This window comes from Hippocampus zosterae, chromosome 11 (assembly GCF_025434085.1).
Source record: "Hippocampus zosterae strain Florida chromosome 11, ASM2543408v3, whole genome shotgun sequence".
NCBI classification, from domain to species: domain Eukaryota; kingdom Metazoa; phylum Chordata; class Actinopteri; order Syngnathiformes; family Syngnathidae; genus Hippocampus; species Hippocampus zosterae.
The window spans coordinates 16,083,173-16,103,402 of NC_067461.1; the positions used below are offsets into that span (position 1 = coordinate 16,083,173).

Here is a 20,230-nt window from a genome sequence, read left to right on the forward strand (position 1 = left end):
AACAGGACACCCTTTAGGAATGTGCCCGGCACGATGTTGTTGCCTTCGGAGCTGAAGCTGCCACCCGGGAGCTTAGATGCAGAGGTGGGTGGGGGATGGATGCATGTAGGAGCGGGGTGCTACTCACACAACATGCAGCGAGAGAAAGGAGAGAGAGAGAGAGAGAGAGAGAGAGAGAGGGAGAGAGAGAGAGAGCTAGGCAGGTGGCTAACATACCGTTCTCTCCAGCTTCAGCACCGATGATTTCCCCGGCTCATACTCAAAGATGCTCTTAGGCTCGGCGCGGTACTTCCTGGTGTCTACCTTTTTATCCGGGGGCTCCCACTCATTTCTGTGGAGAGGCGAGAGTCAGGGCGGGTTGGGAATGGGATGGGAGAGAGCCGGTCCTCATTATGTAGTCACCATAGCAACCATCTTTGGCTAAGATGTTTTTTTTTTAATCGAAATATTCTGATGATTAGCCCAGCCCTTCTCTCCGTTCAAAGACAACAGAACTGTTCAATTCGCGGTTAAGCCTAACTGGTAGTCAGGTAAAACAAGGTGGGGCTAAGTGACGAAATGCACAATGCTTCATTTCGCAGTTGAATTCCACAACAGAAGAAAAAAAAATCAGGAAGAAATAGTATTTGTTATTTTCATTCTTGCTGGCACACGTCACATGTTTTGCAGCGTGTATTCAGGTGTTGACTTCTTCATGATCAAGGAGGAAAGGTCAGACCTCGACATCCACAGCCATAGTGGTTAATGCTTCCAATCTTCTAATCCGTCCATCACCTGTTCTCCTGCATCACTCATCTCTTAACAAGCATATCCTCCTTTGCCAACTTCTATGAGTGTGGGTGTGTGTGTATGTGGATGTGTGTGTTTGTGTGTGCTGACGGATGCAGCTGGAGTCACATGGAACAAACAGTCCACCTTGCAAAGTTGAGAAGCAAGACACACCTGTTGTTTCACATAATGACTCAACTCTCAACAAGATTCTTGTTTACAAGACAAATCATTAAGCACACCCGCACAATCTCAAAATAAGTATAATAATGAAATTTCAAAACCCAGAGTGAAAGAGTAGTCTAAAATTGTACTGCCCTAAATATTGCATATACCCACAATTATACAGATATGGATAATTCATTGCGTATAATAATGCCCAACTGAGCATAGTGTAAACTTTCATTCATTCATTCATCTTCCGAAACGCTTGATCCTCACTAGGGTCGGGGGGTAGTGTAAACTTACTTATTTTATAGGCTATTACATTGTCTCATTTTAAATGATTCAATCAGTGTTGTGATTGGTGAATGTATGTACTTTGTAAATAAATATGGAAATACTCACTCACTTTCATTTGAAAAATATCCTTTTCTGAAATGACTAAGCATTTTTTATTCCCCACGAGGGCGTTATCATGTTGATGCAAGTCGCAGATGGAGGACACAAACCTCTTGGCAGAGGGTTTAAGTGATGAGGACCGTGTCGGCACTGGCATCGATCTTGCTCTTGAACCAACACCTGCGTCACTTTGAGATCGTGGCATACCTTTTACTTAAAAAAAAAAAAAAGACGTAAATAATCACACCTATGTCTATTAAGTCTATTAATGCCTCACTTGAAGTGAGATTAGTATGTTTAATCAATTTCCAAACTCACCATCTTCCAAGTAGCCATAGGGGTTTGGACCATTCTCTAATGAGCAAAAATCAAATATTTAGAAATATATGTAGCCATTAATAATCTGTAGATGTGCTGTATTTCTGATGCAACTTTTTAAAAAGGTGAAGAAGGCACTAAAACGTTGTTTTCCGCAGGGTTCACGAAATGTAATCAGAGAGTGTCAATGCAAAGCACTCTACAGAAGCATTACTGAGCTAAAATGGGAGCCAAGCATCAATGAGCGTCACGGCGAGAGTATTGCAAAAACTGCCCATCCAGGAGACATTATAAATAAACATCGATAATAATAGAACTGGCTGGGGGCCAGTTGAAGGTGTATCCTGCCTCTCGCCCATATAGTCAGCTGGGTTAGGCTCCAGCTCACCCATGACCCCAATGAGGACAAGTACACCGACAAATGGATCGATATACAATATTAATAGAACTCAGATGAACCACATGTTGTGCTGAGAGGGACACACAGTTCTGTGTTGAGGTAGGATTGGTATGCAGCCTCAAATGTCATTAACCATCAGCTGTTATCAGAATACAAATTACTGCCTGGCTCTGCCAAACATTTAATCAGTGATTGCGCAGGTTAACAAATTTGTGTTATTTTTTTCAATCAGAGGTGCAAGTACACTCTTTTAGATTAACTTTTTGATTTTTGATTCCGTTTTATTGGGCATTGCATATCAATTTTTCATAATAATAATAATAATAAACTAAAAAGTAATATTTTTGGTTATCTTTACAAATTAAAGGTTAGAGTCAGAAACTGTTGGATTTTTTTTTCAGAAATATCAAAGCAATAAATTACAGGGCATAATAAAATTGGTCATTACGCAAGACTTCCGAGGTTAATTTTGAAAACAAAAAAATGAAAATATGTCAAAATCGTTTTGTGCTAGAAAAAAGGTTGACATTTTTGTAACCAGCATCAAAAATAAACCAGGGTGAAAAAGCCACCTCGGATTATTAACATTTCTAATGGACAGCTTCAAGAATCAATTTAGACAGAGCAAAACATGTGGTTGTGGTTGTGGTTGGCCTGTAGCGTCATCTAGTGGCAACAGCGATACTCTACATGCAGAAGGTACACGTGCACGATTAAATCAAATGCCAATGCTGGACTACAATAGCTTCAGAAACTCTGCCATTGCAAACCTCCATCCTTCCATCTCTATAGCACGCATCTTTTTTCATTTACACAGTGTCAAGAAAGTGTAAGCAAGGTGTTTTATTTGCAAATGTAGTTTGTAGCATAGAACTACTGCCACTGAGGGGTCGTTCAACACTTGGCTACCTTTAGCGAAATGAGAGAGGAAAATATACGAAATGTCTCTCAATATAGTGAGTGTCAATGTGAAGAGCCGTTTTGCAAAACACTGTAAATCCATTTCGACTATGGCATTATGGAGCATTTTGAGAAAATCATTTTGCAAACTTGAATTGTATCCAGTTAAAACGATGACTATGAGATGAAATAGAGCAGATGCAGATTGATAATGTGAGATATTAAAAGTGTAAGAATAGTGACACGGGTGTGCCGCTTCTTTGTGCCATGTACTGTAGATCAGGTGATTGTAAGAGTAAAACACGTTAGTCACTTAGGTTTGTGGTTGATGGATGTTATCGTAGAGCGATAAGTCGAGCTGGTAGTATGTGCAGGGTCAGATCAGCGAAGTCAATGAGAATAGAATTCTACCCCCAAAAAATACCTTTTGATTTCATGTCATAGTTTTCAGGAAACATGTAGGTGGGACGGTAAGGGTTTTCCTCAATAGTCTCTGAGTGAAGTGATGGAGAGACACACCACAGTATGACATTAACACACACATGCACAAACACACAGCGTATGGACAAGCGCAAGGAAACGTGACCAGCAAATGTCATTAGCGTACAAAGAGTTTAAATTGTCTCTTACCGGGTATCCTGTGAATCTGCTTGAACATTGTCTTGTACCATTCTTTGGACTTTTCAGTGTTCTGAAAGGAACGCAAATGAATATTACTGTTTGGACAAGGCAGATGGAGTTCAGCATACAGATACAGAAAGTCAAGATTGAAGCAATAATAGTAAGTTTCAATTCATGTCTTAGTCTCCCAGTACATGCGTCTGTACGCAAGTGGCTCGAAAGATGACATGAGGTTGTGTTACTCACCCGCGCCGGCACAATGGGCCTGTTGAGAGGACTGAGGACGGGGGAGTGTAGCGGCAGTCGCAGCCTTTTGCCGTCCATGTCCGCATCTGAATTGACAGAGTCTCTCCCAGGATCAGGGTTTTTGTCTCTTTCTGGGGTGGGGTCTGCAATGCAAGACAACAGAAGGCCACAATAAGTCCTGAGAGCGGGAGAACTTGATAGATGAAGACAAACCTTAGAATTGGATCCAATTGGCCATTCTGACTCAATTACCATATTAGGTACACTTGTACTAGTCGAATGAGTGCCGGAGCAAAAACGTCAAAACAACGACTTTAGAAAAGATGAAGATCGGTTTTGAGTGACCCTTTTCCGAGAAGTATTACTCTGATATGTTTATTATTGTGGTTGTAGTCTGTACTGTTGTACTGCATCATGCCGACAACCCACCAAAATATGTGCAATACTTCTCAGTACAATTGACGTTAAAACACTGCAACAGAGTATATTTCTGCGGCTATTATTATTCTTTCAAATGAATGTTGTGCATGCAATGCACATCTTATTACCGGATCCCATTTGATCATGCAAGTGCACCATTTGAACAAAAAGCTATTAAAACTTATATTCATCATGAAATTAGAAATGAGGAATTATGGATGCCTCATTAACACTTTCAGGGACAGCGGGTTACTACAGCGGACAGCTTAACATGTTATCATGTTACAGGGTGCATGAAAGTGTTAATGGGAGAGGGTGACAGAGAGACAGATAGACTTTGATGCACAAGGTAGGTTTGGGTGATTCGAAATCATAGAAATGCCACGTCTATGTATATCGTATGTCACGTTATGTTTGTTTGTAATCTCACCTCGGAGACATCTTGCGCCTGCCCTGTTCGGGACAATTTTTTGAATTTGGATGTCTGCTATCTATACTTTCAGATTCACTTGTGGATTTTCATTTCACATCGAGTCCAGATCATTTCCATTTCCTATGTTGTTATATAGCATCGATTGGTTTTACTGTGTTTCCTTTTTGTCGCGTCCCGATCTAGTCATTACGTCTTTAGCTTCAACTGGTATCGTCAGCCGAGCTCCCCTTGAGTCACGCAATCAGCTCTCTCCATGCACTTGTGTCTTGTCCAGATGTTTGCATTTAGTTCCTGGTTTCTGTTCACTCATTTTCAGTTGTAAAACACTTGTCCTGTCCTCTGTGCTGGTGAGTCTGTTCCCCTAGTTTCTCTGTTACTTTGAACCTCCATTGTTTTATATTTCTATGTTTTGCTAGCTAGCTAATACTTTTTGGAGAATGCCCCTGGACTCCTGCCCTCATAGCTTGCTTCTCTGCACTTGGGTCTGCCTACCTCTTTGCCTGCACAGCAACACAATCAACCCCCCCAACATGATGGTGCTGTTTTTGTTGTAGTTACTATAAAGTTGTTTTTTAAAAAAAACTTATTTCTTTCCAAAATCTGATTAACGAAGGAGAAATCTATTAGAACACATAATTGATTATAAAGGTTCATCTGGAACAAAATAACTGATTTTGTGGCTACCATTAATTAAGCATAACATTTGATTCAACCCATCTATCGTAAGGGCCAATATAATATGATTTAGAAAATGAGGAAATACCATGCCCATGATTTTAGTCCAGTTCAATTTAATAACCATTAAATGTTGAGTTGTTCTAAAATGATGACAACTTTGAGAGTGGAAAAAAAACTTACACCAAGAGCCCAGAGCATACCTTTCAAGTGAGAAAGATGCTTTTTCTGCTCTGTTGTGGAAGAAAGACAAAGGCCAGCATGATGACGGAACAACAACAACGTAACAAAGTGGAAGCACTGGTTAGGAGCAGCACACAAAATGACTAAGCACGCGGACTTTCCAAGTTAAAACATGTAAAGTGACAGACACATATATTGTAACAGCAGGTTTAGAATGCTGAAAACACAAATGCCCAACTCAAAGAATGACATGCCTCACCTCTGTTGTGTTGCAGCAAAACTATTGTGGGATTGACAGAGCTAGTGCATGGATAGATGGAGGTGGGGGGTGATGGGAAGCAATTGTTGTTGACACATGTCACTGGAGCCTGATTTTCTTTTATGCTTTCCGGTGACGAGGTCTAAAAGTGACAAAAAAAAGAAATTGACAAACTTTGACTTTACATTGATGTGGAAGGTACACTTAATAAAATGAAGACATAACTAATACATTTGTCAGTTACATTTGTCAGTTACCCAAGTCATACTTAACTGGGGGGAAAAATTAATCCTACCTGGCAGTGACTGTTGTTTACAGGCAGGAAATCAGCTGGGATGTTCCCGCCTCCCTCAGCCAAGCCTCCATTCATATGGCTTCCGCAGCCACCTGCAAAAAGTCCAGAAATCTCTCTTTGAACGCAGGTGCAGTTAGCCGACACATTCAGCTCATCAATGATTAAACACCAATCACAAGAGGGGAACATTTTTGTTTCGGTAGATAAATTGATATATCCCCTCACAAGGAAGGAATTAAAAAAAAAAAAAAAGATTCTACCAAAACCTCAGATTTTTTTCATCCGAACAAAGCACCTATTCAGTGAGCTTCAAAGCCTCATTGTGGCAGTGGCCTTTATAGTCAGACTCGACAACAATTAAAGCATCGCCCCAAAATACTTGGCTGGCCTCCAGCACTGTCCCGATGTGCCCATCGCAACAAACAGGCCCACAGTCAAGGCCTCTGCAGCAAAGTGCAACGTGGGCACGTCACTACAAAAGAGCTCTTTGACACGCAAATGAGAATTTGAGCAATTGCCCTTTGTCATGACCCTTAGTTGCCTAACGACGACGGATTTACTTCAAAACATGATTAGTTATATAAGTCTGACAGCTAAACAAACATCTACAAGCAGTGGTAGGAAGTAATTGTGAGGCTGAAGTGCAAAATAGTGTACGTTGACATTGAATTTAAACAGACTTTTCGGCATCTGTACTGTACTTTACTTTAGTACATATTTGATGACTTTTTGCTTGTACTCCCAGATCGGTTCTTTCTAGTCCTTTATCGGAATAGAATGGTTAATTTTTTAGAATCCGCAGATGAGGACAAAATGGAATTAGAAAAAGGTGAACTCAACCGCGGCTGACTTAAGTGATAGAAATAGGGAAAGCAGCAACATGGGGTAATGTGAAGAACCAAGGGGAATGTATGAGAACCTCATTTGTCTTGTGTCAGTCTAAAAATAAGCAGCTTCTACTAACTATGTTTAAGACCCCCCCCCACCCCACCACCAACACCATATTTTGTTACATTGTCAAAAACAGGTACTGGACATAATCCACAGTAAATATTCATTCAGACTTACCAGAGGTGCACAATATGCCGAAAAAATATTGTCATCGTGATAACGGCACATGCAATTATGTGCATCGCAATCACGTGCAAACATATTCAAATGCCTTGTACCTTGACGAATCAGTTGCAACCAGCCTGTATGCCACTGAGCGGCAAAGGTTTGCGAGTGTTTGTGTAAGGCCCGCTTGTTGATTTTTCGTCAGGGTTTGTTCAAGGTGGCAAAGACCGTTGCCAACTGTTTGAATGGTCGCAAACAGTTTTCCTTGTCGCAAGAAAAATTTCAACATGTTTAAAAGAAAGAAAAACTGCTTTTCACGTTGAGTTTTTGTGAAGCAGTTGTGGCATCCGCTCAGAAGGCTTACCTGGCGTTGCGACAACGTTGGACTCTGCACTGCCGCTGCTTTCGTCATCGAAGTGGACGTGAGTGGCCCTCAGTGTCACCACTCCTTTCCCTTTGCACACCCTGCTGGGGTCCAGGCCTGAAAATGATTGTCATGAACGTTTCAAAAAACATCCACTGCATATTCAAAAATCAATGCTCTTAATCATCAGGGTTTTGCATCCTCACGGCCCAAATGATCAAATCAGAACATCGTAACCAGGCCATCTCATTAATATCCTGACATGTAAAACTAATTGCCAAGATCACTCAGTCAGAGCAGGAAGTAGAGCACACAGTGGTTTTCATTGGGGAGTATGAGATGTCCCACACTTACAGACACTGAAAGATTCATGAGGAGAAGGAGGGGGAAATATCACCTGCGGCAGGAATCAGGTCAGGAGATCCTTTCATGTTTGACAGAGGCGTGATCTTGACGGTGCTCACAGTCCTGGAACCTGACGGGACTCAAGTACACACATGCGTGCATAGACAACAGCTCAGTTCTTCATTCTCCGAGCAGAGTTCCATCAACTTTGTGGAGACTTACTGGGAGTGGGTTTTGGTGACACGCCGCCCTCTTCTGGAGAGCCCTGAAGGGTGCAGATATCAACAAAAACGAAATCAATGTTTTCATCCATCACATGATTAAACAAAAGCTTGTGCAACAGCCAGATGCAGGAAAGACAAGTGGCTTATTTTGTCTTGCCGCGGGGAGGATGTCACCAAAGAGAATTAGATTGAAGGCAATTGTGTTGCTGGGTGATGCGTGAAACTTCCTCTGTCCCAGCTGCATCAGACGAAAGCACTTTCCCACTAGAGGTTCTAATATTAGCTGTGGATCAGGCTGAACTTTTTAACCAGGCGTGCACTGTATTTCATAATGAAGAACTGTGACAACTGAGCAAAACAAAATGCTTGTTCGCATGCTTCGTTGTAATCAAACCATAATTCATTCATTCATTCATTCATCTTCCGAGCCGCTTGATCCTCACTAGGGTCGCGGGGGGTGCTGGAGCCTATCCCAGCTGTCTTCGGGCAGTAGGCGGGGGACACCCTGAATCGGTTGCCAGCCAATCGCAGGGCACACAGAAACGAACAACCATTCGCACTCACACTCACACCTAGGGACAATTTAGAGTGTTCAATCAGCCTGCCACGCATGTTTTTTGGAATGTGGGAGGAAACCGGAGCACCCGGAGAAAACCCACGCAAGCCCGGGGAGAACATGCAAACTCCACACAGGGAGGCCGGAGCTGGAATCGAACCCGGTACCTCTGCACTGTGAAGCCGACGTGCTAACCACTGGACTACCGGGCCGCTCAAACCATAATCAGACTCAGAAATGAGGCACACCGGAAAGAACTGGAAGGAAGTGAAGCTACGCTGGAGTAGAATACAGGTTTGACCCCTGAGTGTTTTGAAAAAAAATAAATAAAAATCCTGGGTCAAATGTAACGCCTAAAATAGGACAAGATTGATCGCATTTTGTGAAGAAATTACACATGTCCCCTTCAGCATGTGTTATTCTGAGCTTCACCAGTGTTGCATGCAGAGGGAACACCAAGGGCAACAGTGTTAAAACACTGAAAGACTTCCATCACTCTCCCGGGCCTCCCTTTGAGCACATCCAGCACTGCTGATTTAAGAGACTTTCCCCATTTGAAATTCTAAGAAAAGGCACAGACACACGAGTTGTTTGGGGAGGGGTCGTTGCACTAAATCACAGCCAGTTCTAGTGGACCTACCTCAACTACAGCTTGGCAAACTATTACCTCGTTTGACCCGCCAATATAAAAATAAAGAAATAAATATACAAATAGATATATATAAATAAAGAATATAAATAAAAATAAAATTACATGAAAAATAATTGTAAAGAGCACAGCCAACTTATCTATATATTGCACTTAATTGAACGGTGTACATTAAAACTGAAACATTTATTTTTGTGAATGCTAACACTTTGTTTTTCTTCTTTCTACCCCCCAGCCCCAATTTTGCTGCTCGAGACTGTAAATTTCCCCCATGTGGGACAAATAAAAAACATCTTATCTTATATCCTAAAACCCCAAACAAAGGACCGAGCACAAACAACAGGCAGGGTTCTACAGTAGATTCAACTTGTCATATGCAAGAGGCTAAATTGCCTGAATGGATATGAGGGGGTTGAAGTGAATCCAAAAACATCTCAAGGGGACATGACACAGAAACCTTTCCCATCCCCATTTCCTCTTGGTCTACTGCTTATCCTACCTTGGTTCAACGGTAAGCCAGAGCCGAGTCAAGTCAAACCAAGTATCAACACTATCATTTCATGACTTCACTACGTCTACCAGTGGCATCCGTTACTTTTACACATCCTCACATGAAGCCAAGGCAGTGAATCCAAAGTATAAAGAATGATAAAGGGCGAGATGAAAGCTCACGCCGTTCAGTTTGCTGTATAAACACAGAGGAGCAAAGATTACTCCTGGCCTTTTTAGGAAGAGATGTCTCAGAAGAGATTCATCTGTTCCGTCTGAGGAAATGACTAGTGACTAGTTCAGAAGCTGTAGGATGGCCAACCGTCGGTGACAGAAAGAAAGAAAAAAAGATGACTAGAAAAAGGTTCACCTATTCAATTTAAAATAAGAAATCACTAAGGCCTACATATATAAAATGAAAATTGGGGTAACTGAAAAACTGGATTAATTGACATGATATGCAGATTATATTGGGATTATTGAGAAACAAACAACACAAATTAAGTTGCCAAAAAGATTGGGAAATGGGAAGCAAACCCCACGCACACAATGAATCCAAATGTCCACATGAACTAAGATGTATTTTACCCCCAAATCTACTCCCCAAAATATTTTATGCAATCATAAACATGACAAATCTTTACTTACACGTTGAAGGACAAGCTTGTCTTCAGACGGATGCTAGGTCCAGCTCACTGTCCGCATGTGTCAAGACCTTCTGAAGCCTCCTGAGACGTCTGGCTAATCTGAGGGGATCTGAGCAGAGCTTCCCAGCTTTGACCTTGACTTTGTAGGGGGTCTGTTTGTTTCTGATAGCAGGTGTGCCCAGATGGACCTGTCACCACATGCCACCTGAGAATGTGGCACCCACTCTGCAGAATGCATGCAGACCGCCACATTCAATCATATTTCCCCTCCCACATAAAGTGTTTGCTCTGAGATTAAACCCTCCGTACCCTCTGTCAAGATGATGCACGGCTATTATGTCTACAATTGCTTGTATGCTAATTGATATATGCTAGGTATGTTGCTAAATGAGAAGATGGATTTTCATTCCGGTTAAAAATAGTTTGTTCACAGTCGAAGTGGTCTGCTACTTTATTTACATTATCACCATGAAGCATACACATTCATGGTGTTGGATGAAATTTAGAGCGACTCCAAACACTAAATATTTCTCAATAAATTAATTTTTTATTCTCCCCCACCAAAAAATGAAATTTAATAAAAACTTGATGACAAGGTGGACGGCCCGGTGAGCTAGTGGTTGGCGCATCGGCCTCACAGTGCAGAGGTACCGAGTTCGATTCCAGCTCCGGCCTCCCTGTGTGGAATTTGCATGTTCTCCCCGAGCCTGCGTGGGTTTTCTCCAGGTTCTCCTGTTTCCTGCCACATTCCAAAAACATGCATGGCAGGTTGATTGAACACTCCAAATTGTCCTTAGGTGTGAGTGTGAGCGCGGATGGTTGTTTGTCTCTGTGTGCCCTGCGATTGGGTGGCACCGGTTCAGGGTGTCCCCTGCCTACTGCCCGAAGACAGCTGGGATAGGCTCCAGCATCCCTTGTGGGGATAAAGCAGATCAGAAAATGGATGGATGGATGGATGGATGGATGGATGGATGGATGGATGGATGGATGGATTATTACAAGGCATTGACGTCAAAACTTTGAGATAAGACTTGATTGTGGGATGCAGCTGATGTAATATAAATAAATAAATGAACGAATAAATAAATCCATAAATTCATCCATCCATCCATTTTCTGATCCGCTTTATCCTCACAAGGGTCGCGGGGCGTGCTGGAGCCTAACCCAGCTGTCTTCGGGTAGTCGGCATGCTGAGCTTGTTGCCAGCCAAAGCCAAGGCACACACGCACACACACAAAACATTCAGACTCACAATCACAACTTGGGACAGTTTAGTGTGTCCAATCTTATCAGAATAAAGTCTTGAATTGGAATTTGAAGTGATAATGCTCAGTGAAAACAAATGTAATCAACACCATCATCATCAGTATGATCCATTTATTATGACTATGTAAAAAGTAGTTTGTGTTCCAAACAAAGAACTACAGTACATGTTTTTTAATGATATTGCCAAATGTATATCTGTCAAGGTTGTAGTAAGACTAGAAAGTGAGCTTCCATAAAAACAAAACTGGCTAGAGGGATGGCACAAATCTAATGACTGTGTGATTTTATTCCACATACTCTGCCCATAGATAACTAAACAAAGTCTGTCTTTCAAAAGAGATGGGCATTCAAATGTATTGGGAACAATGGTTGGGGGTGGGGGCAGGTTTAATTCTTCAAAAACTGCTGATAGACCTCCAGTAACGTGTTGCCCCCCCCCCCCCCCCCACGAAAACACAAAAAATATTGGAAAAAACATTGCAACAGGTGAATCCGCTCTGAGACTGCGGGCGTGAGATGCCCGCTCATCTCTGAATGAGGTTATCAGAAAACACCACAAACTCATCTATAAAATAGACAGAGACATGGATGTTATATAACACCCGTGGACTTCTGTTTTGTCAACGAATGGCAGATAGGTGAGAAACTGTGCAGCGGTGTGTGTGCATCCCACCAAACAGCTCCAAACATGGCTCGAAAAGGCTGCAGCAGAGCAGCAGCTTATCCTCCTAATTGTGAATCACCCCCCTGCCTTCTCCCGCGCCCTCCCAGTTCTCTTCCATAAACAGCTTCCACCCTGGAAAGCAGCCGGGAATTCTACGCATTCCTCCACCAAGCTATTTGAAGTTCCTTTCAAACAACTGCAGCATAAAAGGAAATGTATGTAACATGTCATTATAGGCCTCACAGAAGGATTACATATTCATGTTGATAATGGAAAGAGCTTAAAGTATATCTGCATGGACACCTCTTCAATGAATTCTTTAAAACCGCAGTCGTTAAAATATCATAGTAACATGAGAAGCAGCAGGTTTAATGAATTTATCTGTCACACTTGAGGGTTTATTTTGAGGTTTGTTGAGGACATTAAAGACAAGTTGTCTTTGCGTTCATGTCTATTGCAACACACCAACATTAGATAGATGTGTCTCCGTCTGCTTGGAGAGCCGAACAGATAGTCACCGCGTCCATGGTAAGTTTGGGACGTGATCATGACCAGATTTCAGGGTTACAAAACACCATGATGGCAGATGTGCTTGTTCTGGCGACAACTGCAGTTGGCTCCTTTGGACGAAATACAAACATTGTTTCCAAAGCCAAGCTTTTAACAGGCCTGCTCGGATTTAAGAGACAGCGCAATAAGAACGTCAGTAAGCTGACAGTAACCAGGGCGCTACTTATTCTCAGCGATACCTCCAGGCTATACTTGAAGAGTGACAGTATGGATCATGGACCCATAGCCCATAGGTTGTTTACTACTTGACAACATAAAAACTTCATCCAAAAATGTGTATATTTATAAGACCATCATGTTTTTTGTCTATATAGTGAATTGAGTGGGTTCACTCGTGGTATTAAGTTTGCCCACAATAAGACAGCATAATATGACGATGTTGGGAATTTGTTAAGAGAAAACCAAATTCACCAGCCACCATCTATTACGGCAAAAATATCGGTATTCAAGCCAGCCACCACAACAAGAGCTGTTCATATGCTACCCAATGCGCCGTGAGGCTTCAAAATAAAAGTGTGACAAGGAGAACTATACATGTATAACAATGCTTCACTTAGCATTTATTTTAAAGTTGGAAGAAACAATATTTGTCACGGCTAACTTGACTTAATAATGAAGCTGCGTAGTCTGACCACAGTCAAGATGACTAATGAGCCCCATTTTTCTAGTGCGCAAAAGCGCAATAACAAACTGGAATGCATTATTCAATTTAAAGTGTGTGCTTTGTGCATCTCTGGTTATAACCCTTTAAACAACAGATACTGGAACACAAACGTTGCAGCAACCCATGTAGACAAACAAACTGTGTGCGAAGTGCTTGGATGTGAGTTGTAGCTGACAACAGCTCTTCTTTAAATGTACATTTTGTGACCGCTCGTGGTGCGAGAGCGACTGAAGTACATCAGCGATTGCGTCGCCCTTGCCCACATACATTACATGCACTATGTAGAAAAGGCTCAGCTCATTCCTTTATTTATCGCGAGACATTGGTGTTGACGCTTATCGCCTCCCCGACACACTACAGTATGAATTGGCCTTTATACTGACCCCAGGTGCCCAAGGTGGGCACACCAGTATTAGCAGCACGATGTGCTGAATGAGAAAGTGTGGCAAATCCCTTTTTTATGTTTCCTACAATAAAATATACATAAACATGGAGTGCCAAAAACAAGGCTGAATGTCACGTTCCGTGCCTGCCTGCAGGGGGCGGGCTTTCTTTTCCCCGACTGCACACCTGTTGTGAATTTCGGGCTGATCACCTGCCTTTATCAAGCGACTCCGGCAGTCATCTCACTGCCGGAGAATTCCATGCCGTGCCATATTGCACCCGCGCTCGATCTCGCTATTTGTCAATTGACCCGTTGCCTTTTTGCCTTACGGCCGTTATTCGCGTTTTGCTCCTAGTCGTTGTATTGCTCTTATCTCCGCCAAATTCAGGTCCTCCTCGCGTCGTGTTGTTTTTCCGCGAGCGTTTTCTGTTAGAGTACCCTTCTTGTTATTTCCTGGTCCTTATTTGACCAGCGTTTTGTGTTACCGTTTTTTCCCTGTCGGGCTCTTTCTGTTCTTTTGTCATTAAAGACACTTTTTCGTTGACAAGATTTTTTCGTTGTCTGTTCTCCGGGGATCCAACCTTTATTTCATTTGTTCTGCACGAAGCGATAACTATCGCTTCGGACAGAACGTGACAGAATTCTCCGGCCACCATGGATCCCGCAGATGTCGAAAAAATATTGTCCGCTCTTGCACGACAAGAGCAACAGATGAGTCAGCAGGGCCAAGCCATTTCGGAACTCCGAGGCGCGGTCTCCATGCTGGCTCATCGGCTCGACGATTACGAGCCTCGTCTAACACGGGTGGAGGAACGGAGACCCCATTCCTCCGGGGGCCATCCAGCCACCCCGGAAGCGTTCCCCTCTCATACCATTATGTCGAGGGAACCATCGCTTCCACACCCCCCTCGCTATGGGGGTGAGCATGGGCAGTGTGGTCACTTCCTTCACCAGTGCTCACTCGTATTCGACCAACAGCCGTCTGCCTACGCTAATGATGCTGCCAAAGTGGCCTATATCATGAGTTTGTTAACAGGTCCGGCGGCGTCATGGGCGATTGCGACCAGCGAATCCAAGCCGAGTCTCCGATCATCGTTCCCTGAATTCGTGACAGCCTTTCGCCGGGTGTTCCACCATCCCGTGCGGGGCCGAGAGGCAGAGGGTCGGCTACTTGCCCTCCACCAGGGAAGACGATCGGTCGCCGACTACTCGATCGAGTTCCGGATTCTGGCAGCACAGAGCGGATACGGTGATCGAGCATTGTGTGGACTGTTTCGACGCGGCCTGAACTCTCAGCTCAAGGACGAGCTGGCGACCCGCGACCACAGCACCGACCTGGAGGAGCTGATTGACCTCGCTCTCCTCATGGACAATCGCTTGAGGGAGCGGGGCCGGGAGCGTGGGGAAAATCGTTTCCCGTATCGACACTCTCCACATCGTGAGGAACATCGGGGAGTATTCCGGGAGACGGCACCCGCGGCGGAACCTATGCAGCTGGGTGGCAAGGACGTTGGCGGAGAGGAAGGAAGTCGCCGTGCCAGCCGTCGTACGACCAGAGACAACACCCAAACCTCTCCTCACGCCACAACCAGCCTTCCGGGATCATCTTTTCACGTCTATCCCGAGTACTGTGAGTCACGATCCCGCGCGTTAACCCCCGAGCCTAGACAAGCCGACGCGCGATCGGGACACCCCAACAGACTGGAACTTGAGGGGGAGATATTTGGTGACTCCCGGTCGAGGCGGGTTCGGGCCCTGGTAGACTCAGGAGCAGACGATTGTCTGATGGACACCGAGCTCGCCTCCGAGTTGGGTTGTTTCTTGGAGGAGCTTATTGATAGAAAGCGGGTTCGCGATCTCGATGGGCGTCTCCTGGCGGTCGTTACGCACAGAACGGAGCCATTGAAACTGCAACTTTCGGGTAACCATGTCGAGCATCGGCGTTTTCTGGTAATGCGGTCCCGCAACGCTCCTATTATCCTTGGGTTACCCTGGCTTAGGGTACACAACCCCGTAATTTCCTGGGCGCGCCCAGCAATAGATAGTTGGAGTCCGTACTGTTATCAGCACTGTTTACAGTCAGCCGTCGGGGGGTATAAACGCGTCACACCCCCCGAGGATATCTGCCTTGACGGAGTGCCGGATTGCTATCGGGACCTCAAGGGGGCTTTTAGCGAGGACCGCGCGCGCTCCTTACCTCCACACCGCCCCTATGATTGCGCAATAGACCTGCAGGCGGGCGCTCCGTTGCCGACTTCGAGGCTGTATCAGGTGTCTCGGCCTGAACGCGAGGCGTTGACGGAGTACATTAACAGCTCGCTCGCCGCAGGTCTCATTAGACCTTCGCGTTCACCGTTAGGGGCGGGGTTTTTTTTCGTGGGAAAGAAGGACAAGTCCCTGCGACCCTGCGTCGACTATCGTGGGTTAAACGAGATAACCATAAAGAATAAATACCCACTTCCTTTGTTAGATTCCGCCTTCGCCCCATTGCAATCCGCCACCATTTTCTCCAAGTTAGATTTGCGCAGCGCTTATCACTTGGTCCGTATCAGAGAGGGAGATGAATGGAAGACCGCTTTCAAGACCCCTCTAGGCCATTTTGAGTACTTAGTGATGCCTTTCGGTCTCACTAACGCTCCTGCCGTCTTCCAAAACCTCATAAATGACGTGCTAAGAGACATGATCAACATCTTCTGCTTTGTCTACTTGGACGATATATTGATTTTCTCCCGGTCGTTACAGGAGCACAAGCAACATGTTAGGCGGGTGCTACAGCGCCTATTAGAAAACCGGCTCTTCGTCAAGGCAGAGAAGTGTGAATTCCATGTTCCCGTAATCTCCTTTCTGGGGTTTATCATTGAGCGGGGTAGGTTACGAGCAGACCCCATCAAGACACAGGCAGTCACGAACTGGCCGGTTCCCACTAATCGTAAAGAACTGCAGCGTTTCCTGGGGTTTGCCAATTTCTATAGACGGTTTATCCGGGCCTATAGCCAGAAGGCGCTCCCCTTGACCCGCCTGACGTCTATTAAGACCCCGTTCAAGTGGGATTCCACCGCGGACGCTGCGTTCACAGACTTAAAGGCGGCGTTTACCAGTCCCCCTGTTCTTCAACATCCTGACCCTGATCTTCCCTTTATTGTAGAGGTGGACGCCTCGGATTCAGGGGTGGGGGCGGTGCTGTCTCAACGCTCGCCCATCGACCAGAAGCTGCACCCCTGCGCCTTCTTCTCTCGCCGACTCACAGCGGCCGAATCCAACTACGACGTGGGCAACCGCGAACTGTTAGCTGTTGTCTCCGCCTTGCAGGAGTGGCGGCACTGGCTCGAGGGGGCAAAGGAACCTTTTACCGTTTACACCGACCACAAGAACCTTGCTTACCTCCGTACCGCCAAAAGACTAAACCCCCGTCAGGCCCGGTGGGCCTTGTTTCTCACCAGGTTCGACTTTATTCTCACCTACTCCCCCGGGTCGAAGAACACCAAGCCCGACGCCCTCTCCCGTCTCCACGACCCCACGGGAGGGGACCGGCCCCCGGAAACCATCCTCCCTGCTCAGTGCATCGTGGGGGTCGTCCAGTGGGAGATTGAGCAGCGGATCCAGACTGCCCTGGAGGGGGTTCAGGTGCCGGCGGGGTGTCCGGCGGGGAGACTGTTCGTGCCTCCGTCCCTGCGCTCGGAGGTCCTGCAGTGGGGGCATGGATCCAAGGTGGCATGCCATCCGGGGGTGAGCCGGACGGTGCAACTCGTCTCCCAGCGGTTCTGGTGGCCGGAGCTCCGGAGCGACGTGACGGAGTTCGTCAGGGCCTGCACCTCCTGCGCATGCGGCAAGTCTTCCCGTCAACCTCCGGCGGGATTGCTCCAACCGTTGCCCGTTCCGCCACGCCCCTGGTCCCACATCGCTCTGGACTTCGTCACGGGTCTTCCCCCCTCCCGGGGCCGTACGGTCGTGCTCACGATCGTGGACCGCTTCTCCAAGGCGGCTCATTTTGTGCCCTTGTCCAGGTTACCGTCGGCGCTGGAGACCGCCGACCTCCTGGTCGAACACGTTTTCCGCCTCCACGGCATTCCGACGGACATTGTGTCTGATCGGGGGCCCCAGTTCGTGTCTCGCGTCTGGAAGCGGTTCTGCCGGTCCCTCGGAGCCACTGCCAGCCTGACCTCCGGCTACCACCCCCAGTCTAACGGACAGGCGGAGCGCGCCAACCAGGATCTGGGGGCGGCCCTCCGCTGTGTGTGTCTCCACCGTCCCGCATCATGGGTCGACCACTTGCCATGGGTGGAGTATGCGCACAACACCCTCGTCTCCTCCGCAACCGGCCGGTCACCGTTCATGTCTGCCTACGGCTACCAGCCGCCGCTGTTCCCGTCACAGGAGGGGCAGGTGGAGGTCCCTTCCGTCCAGCATCATCTCAAGCGGGCCCATCGTGTGTGGAGGGAGGCCCGGGCGGCATTGTCCCGCACGGCGTCCCGGAATCGTCAAATCGCGGATCGTCGTCGGCGCCCGGCCCCCTCCTATCTGGTGGGGCAGAAGGTATGGCTGGCTACTCGGGACCTTCGCCTGGCCGGCTCCTCGGCGAAACTGGGTCCTCGATTCACTGGTCCCTTCGAGGTTGAGGCCGTCATCAACCCGGCTGCTGTCAGGCTCCGTCTACCTCCTACCATGAAGGTCCACCCCGTCTTCCACGTCTCCCTTCTCAAACCCGTCTCTTCCAGTGACTTGGCTCCTCCTCCCACGCCGCCGCCCCCTCCGCGGGTCGTCGACGGTGACCCGGTGTACACGGTTCGTGCCATCCTGGACTCTCGGCGCAGGGGCAAGGGCTTCCAATACCTGGTCGATTGGGAGGGCTACGGGCCTGAGGAGCGGCAGTGGGTGCCTCGCTCCTGGATCCTTGACCCGTCCCTTCTGCGCGACTTCCACACCGCTCATCCTTCCAAACCGGGAGGTCCGCCGGGAGGCGTCCGTTGAGGGGGGGGTACTGTCACGTTCCGTGCCTGCCTGCAGGGGGCGGGCTTTCTTTTCCCCGACTGCACACCTGTTGTGAATTTCGGGCTGATCACCTGCCTTTATCAAGCGACTCCGGCAGTCATCTCACTGCCGGAGAATTCCATGCCGTGCCATATTGCACCCGCGCTCGATCTCGCTATTTGTCAATTGACCCGTTGCCTTTTTGCCTTACGGCCGTTATTCGCGTTTTGCTCCTAGTCGTTGTATTGCTCTTATCTCCGCCAAATTCAGGTCCTCCTCGCGTCGTGTTGTTTTTCCGCGAGCGTTTTCTGTTAGAGTACCCTTCTTGTTATTTCCTGGTCCTTATTTGACCAGCGTTTTGTGTTACCGTTTTTTCCCTGTCGGGCTCTTTCTGTTCTTTTGTCATTAAAGACACTTTTTCGTTGACAAGATTTTTTCGTTGTCTGTTCTCCGGGGATCCAACCTTTATTTCATTTGTTCTGCACGAAGCGATAACTATCGCTTCGGACAGAACGTGACACTGAAATGACTGAATTTAAAAAGAAAAATGAGTTCAATGGACAAAATATGAAAAGGATGAAAGACTGCAACTTAGCGGGTGATTGTGAAGCAATGCTCACTGTGTTGTTTGATGCCGTTACAAGATAACAAGCTCAGCTGTGGTCGGATTCCATATGACTTAGCTCATAGGGCATACTGAACATCGGCTGAGTGGCAATGTTCAGTCTTTGTCTGTGAGAGCCATTCAAGAGTTTCCTCATCTCTGCTGGATGTTTTGTCTGATGCATGGAATGGAAGCTCTGAGCACGTTCCCTAATATAACTCCCGGAGAACTTTGTGCAGCAGGCCTACTTGATAATTGAGTCATAGGATATGGCGGCTAAACGTGAATCTAAATAGCAATGTGATAATCCAGCAATTTTAAGCGCTATGAGATTATCCTCGTGTGAAATGGGCTCATGGCGGGACTACACCGGGTCTCTGTTTGACTATTTGAGGAACACACGCCATGTCTGACTTGTGTCATTGCATCAAAACACAACAGGCAACTCAATCAGTATTGGCCTGGTTTTCTGGGTATTGACACAAATCTCCCATTTAAATGTAATACCTAAGGTATTTCAGAAAGTGCAGTATTGTACCTTAATGTCCATTTTCTCTTCTCGTGGGGGCGTCGTAAATCACACCCATAACAATAGTCATTTATGACTTATGATGAAACTTCACAACAAGAATAAAATCTTGGAAAGATGCAGTAATGGAGATAAACAGAGTACCTGGTAGCTCTTTTGTAATCTTTATTG

General features: G+C 46.1%; 1 protein-coding gene across 9 annotated transcripts in view; it reads right to left on the reverse strand.

The window, feature by feature from the left end:
- The window catches only part of LOC127610154 (sorbin and SH3 domain-containing protein 1), a 48,077-nt gene that overhangs the window by 22,884 nt on the left and 4,963 nt on the right, over nt 1–20,230 (reverse strand). For 6 of the 9 annotated variants that reach the window (XM_052079927.1, XM_052079928.1, XM_052079922.1 and 3 more), the window contains exons 2-13: nt 8,067–8,109; nt 7,897–7,983; nt 7,500–7,616; nt 6,080–6,171; nt 5,785–5,926; nt 5,546–5,575; nt 3,815–3,957; nt 3,578–3,638; nt 3,372–3,440; nt 1,648–1,683; nt 1,440–1,542; nt 217–331 (exon numbers count right to left, since the gene is read on the reverse strand). In XM_052079927.1, coding sequence (XP_051935887.1) covers nt 217–331; nt 1,440–1,542; nt 1,648–1,683; nt 3,372–3,440; nt 3,578–3,638; nt 3,815–3,957; nt 5,546–5,575; nt 5,785–5,926; nt 6,080–6,171; nt 7,500–7,616; nt 7,897–7,930 — 942 coding nt within the window. In that variant the 5' untranslated portion in view covers nt 7,931–7,983; nt 8,067–8,109. Of the gene's footprint in view, nt 1–216; nt 332–1,439; nt 1,543–1,647; nt 1,684–3,371; nt 3,441–3,577; nt 3,639–3,814; nt 3,958–5,545; nt 5,576–5,784; nt 5,927–6,079; nt 6,172–7,499; nt 7,617–7,896; nt 7,984–8,066; nt 8,110–10,410; nt 10,519–20,230 lie in introns of those variants that run through there. The other 3 variants (XM_052079923.1, XM_052079925.1, XM_052079926.1) reach the window with 3 other exon arrangements.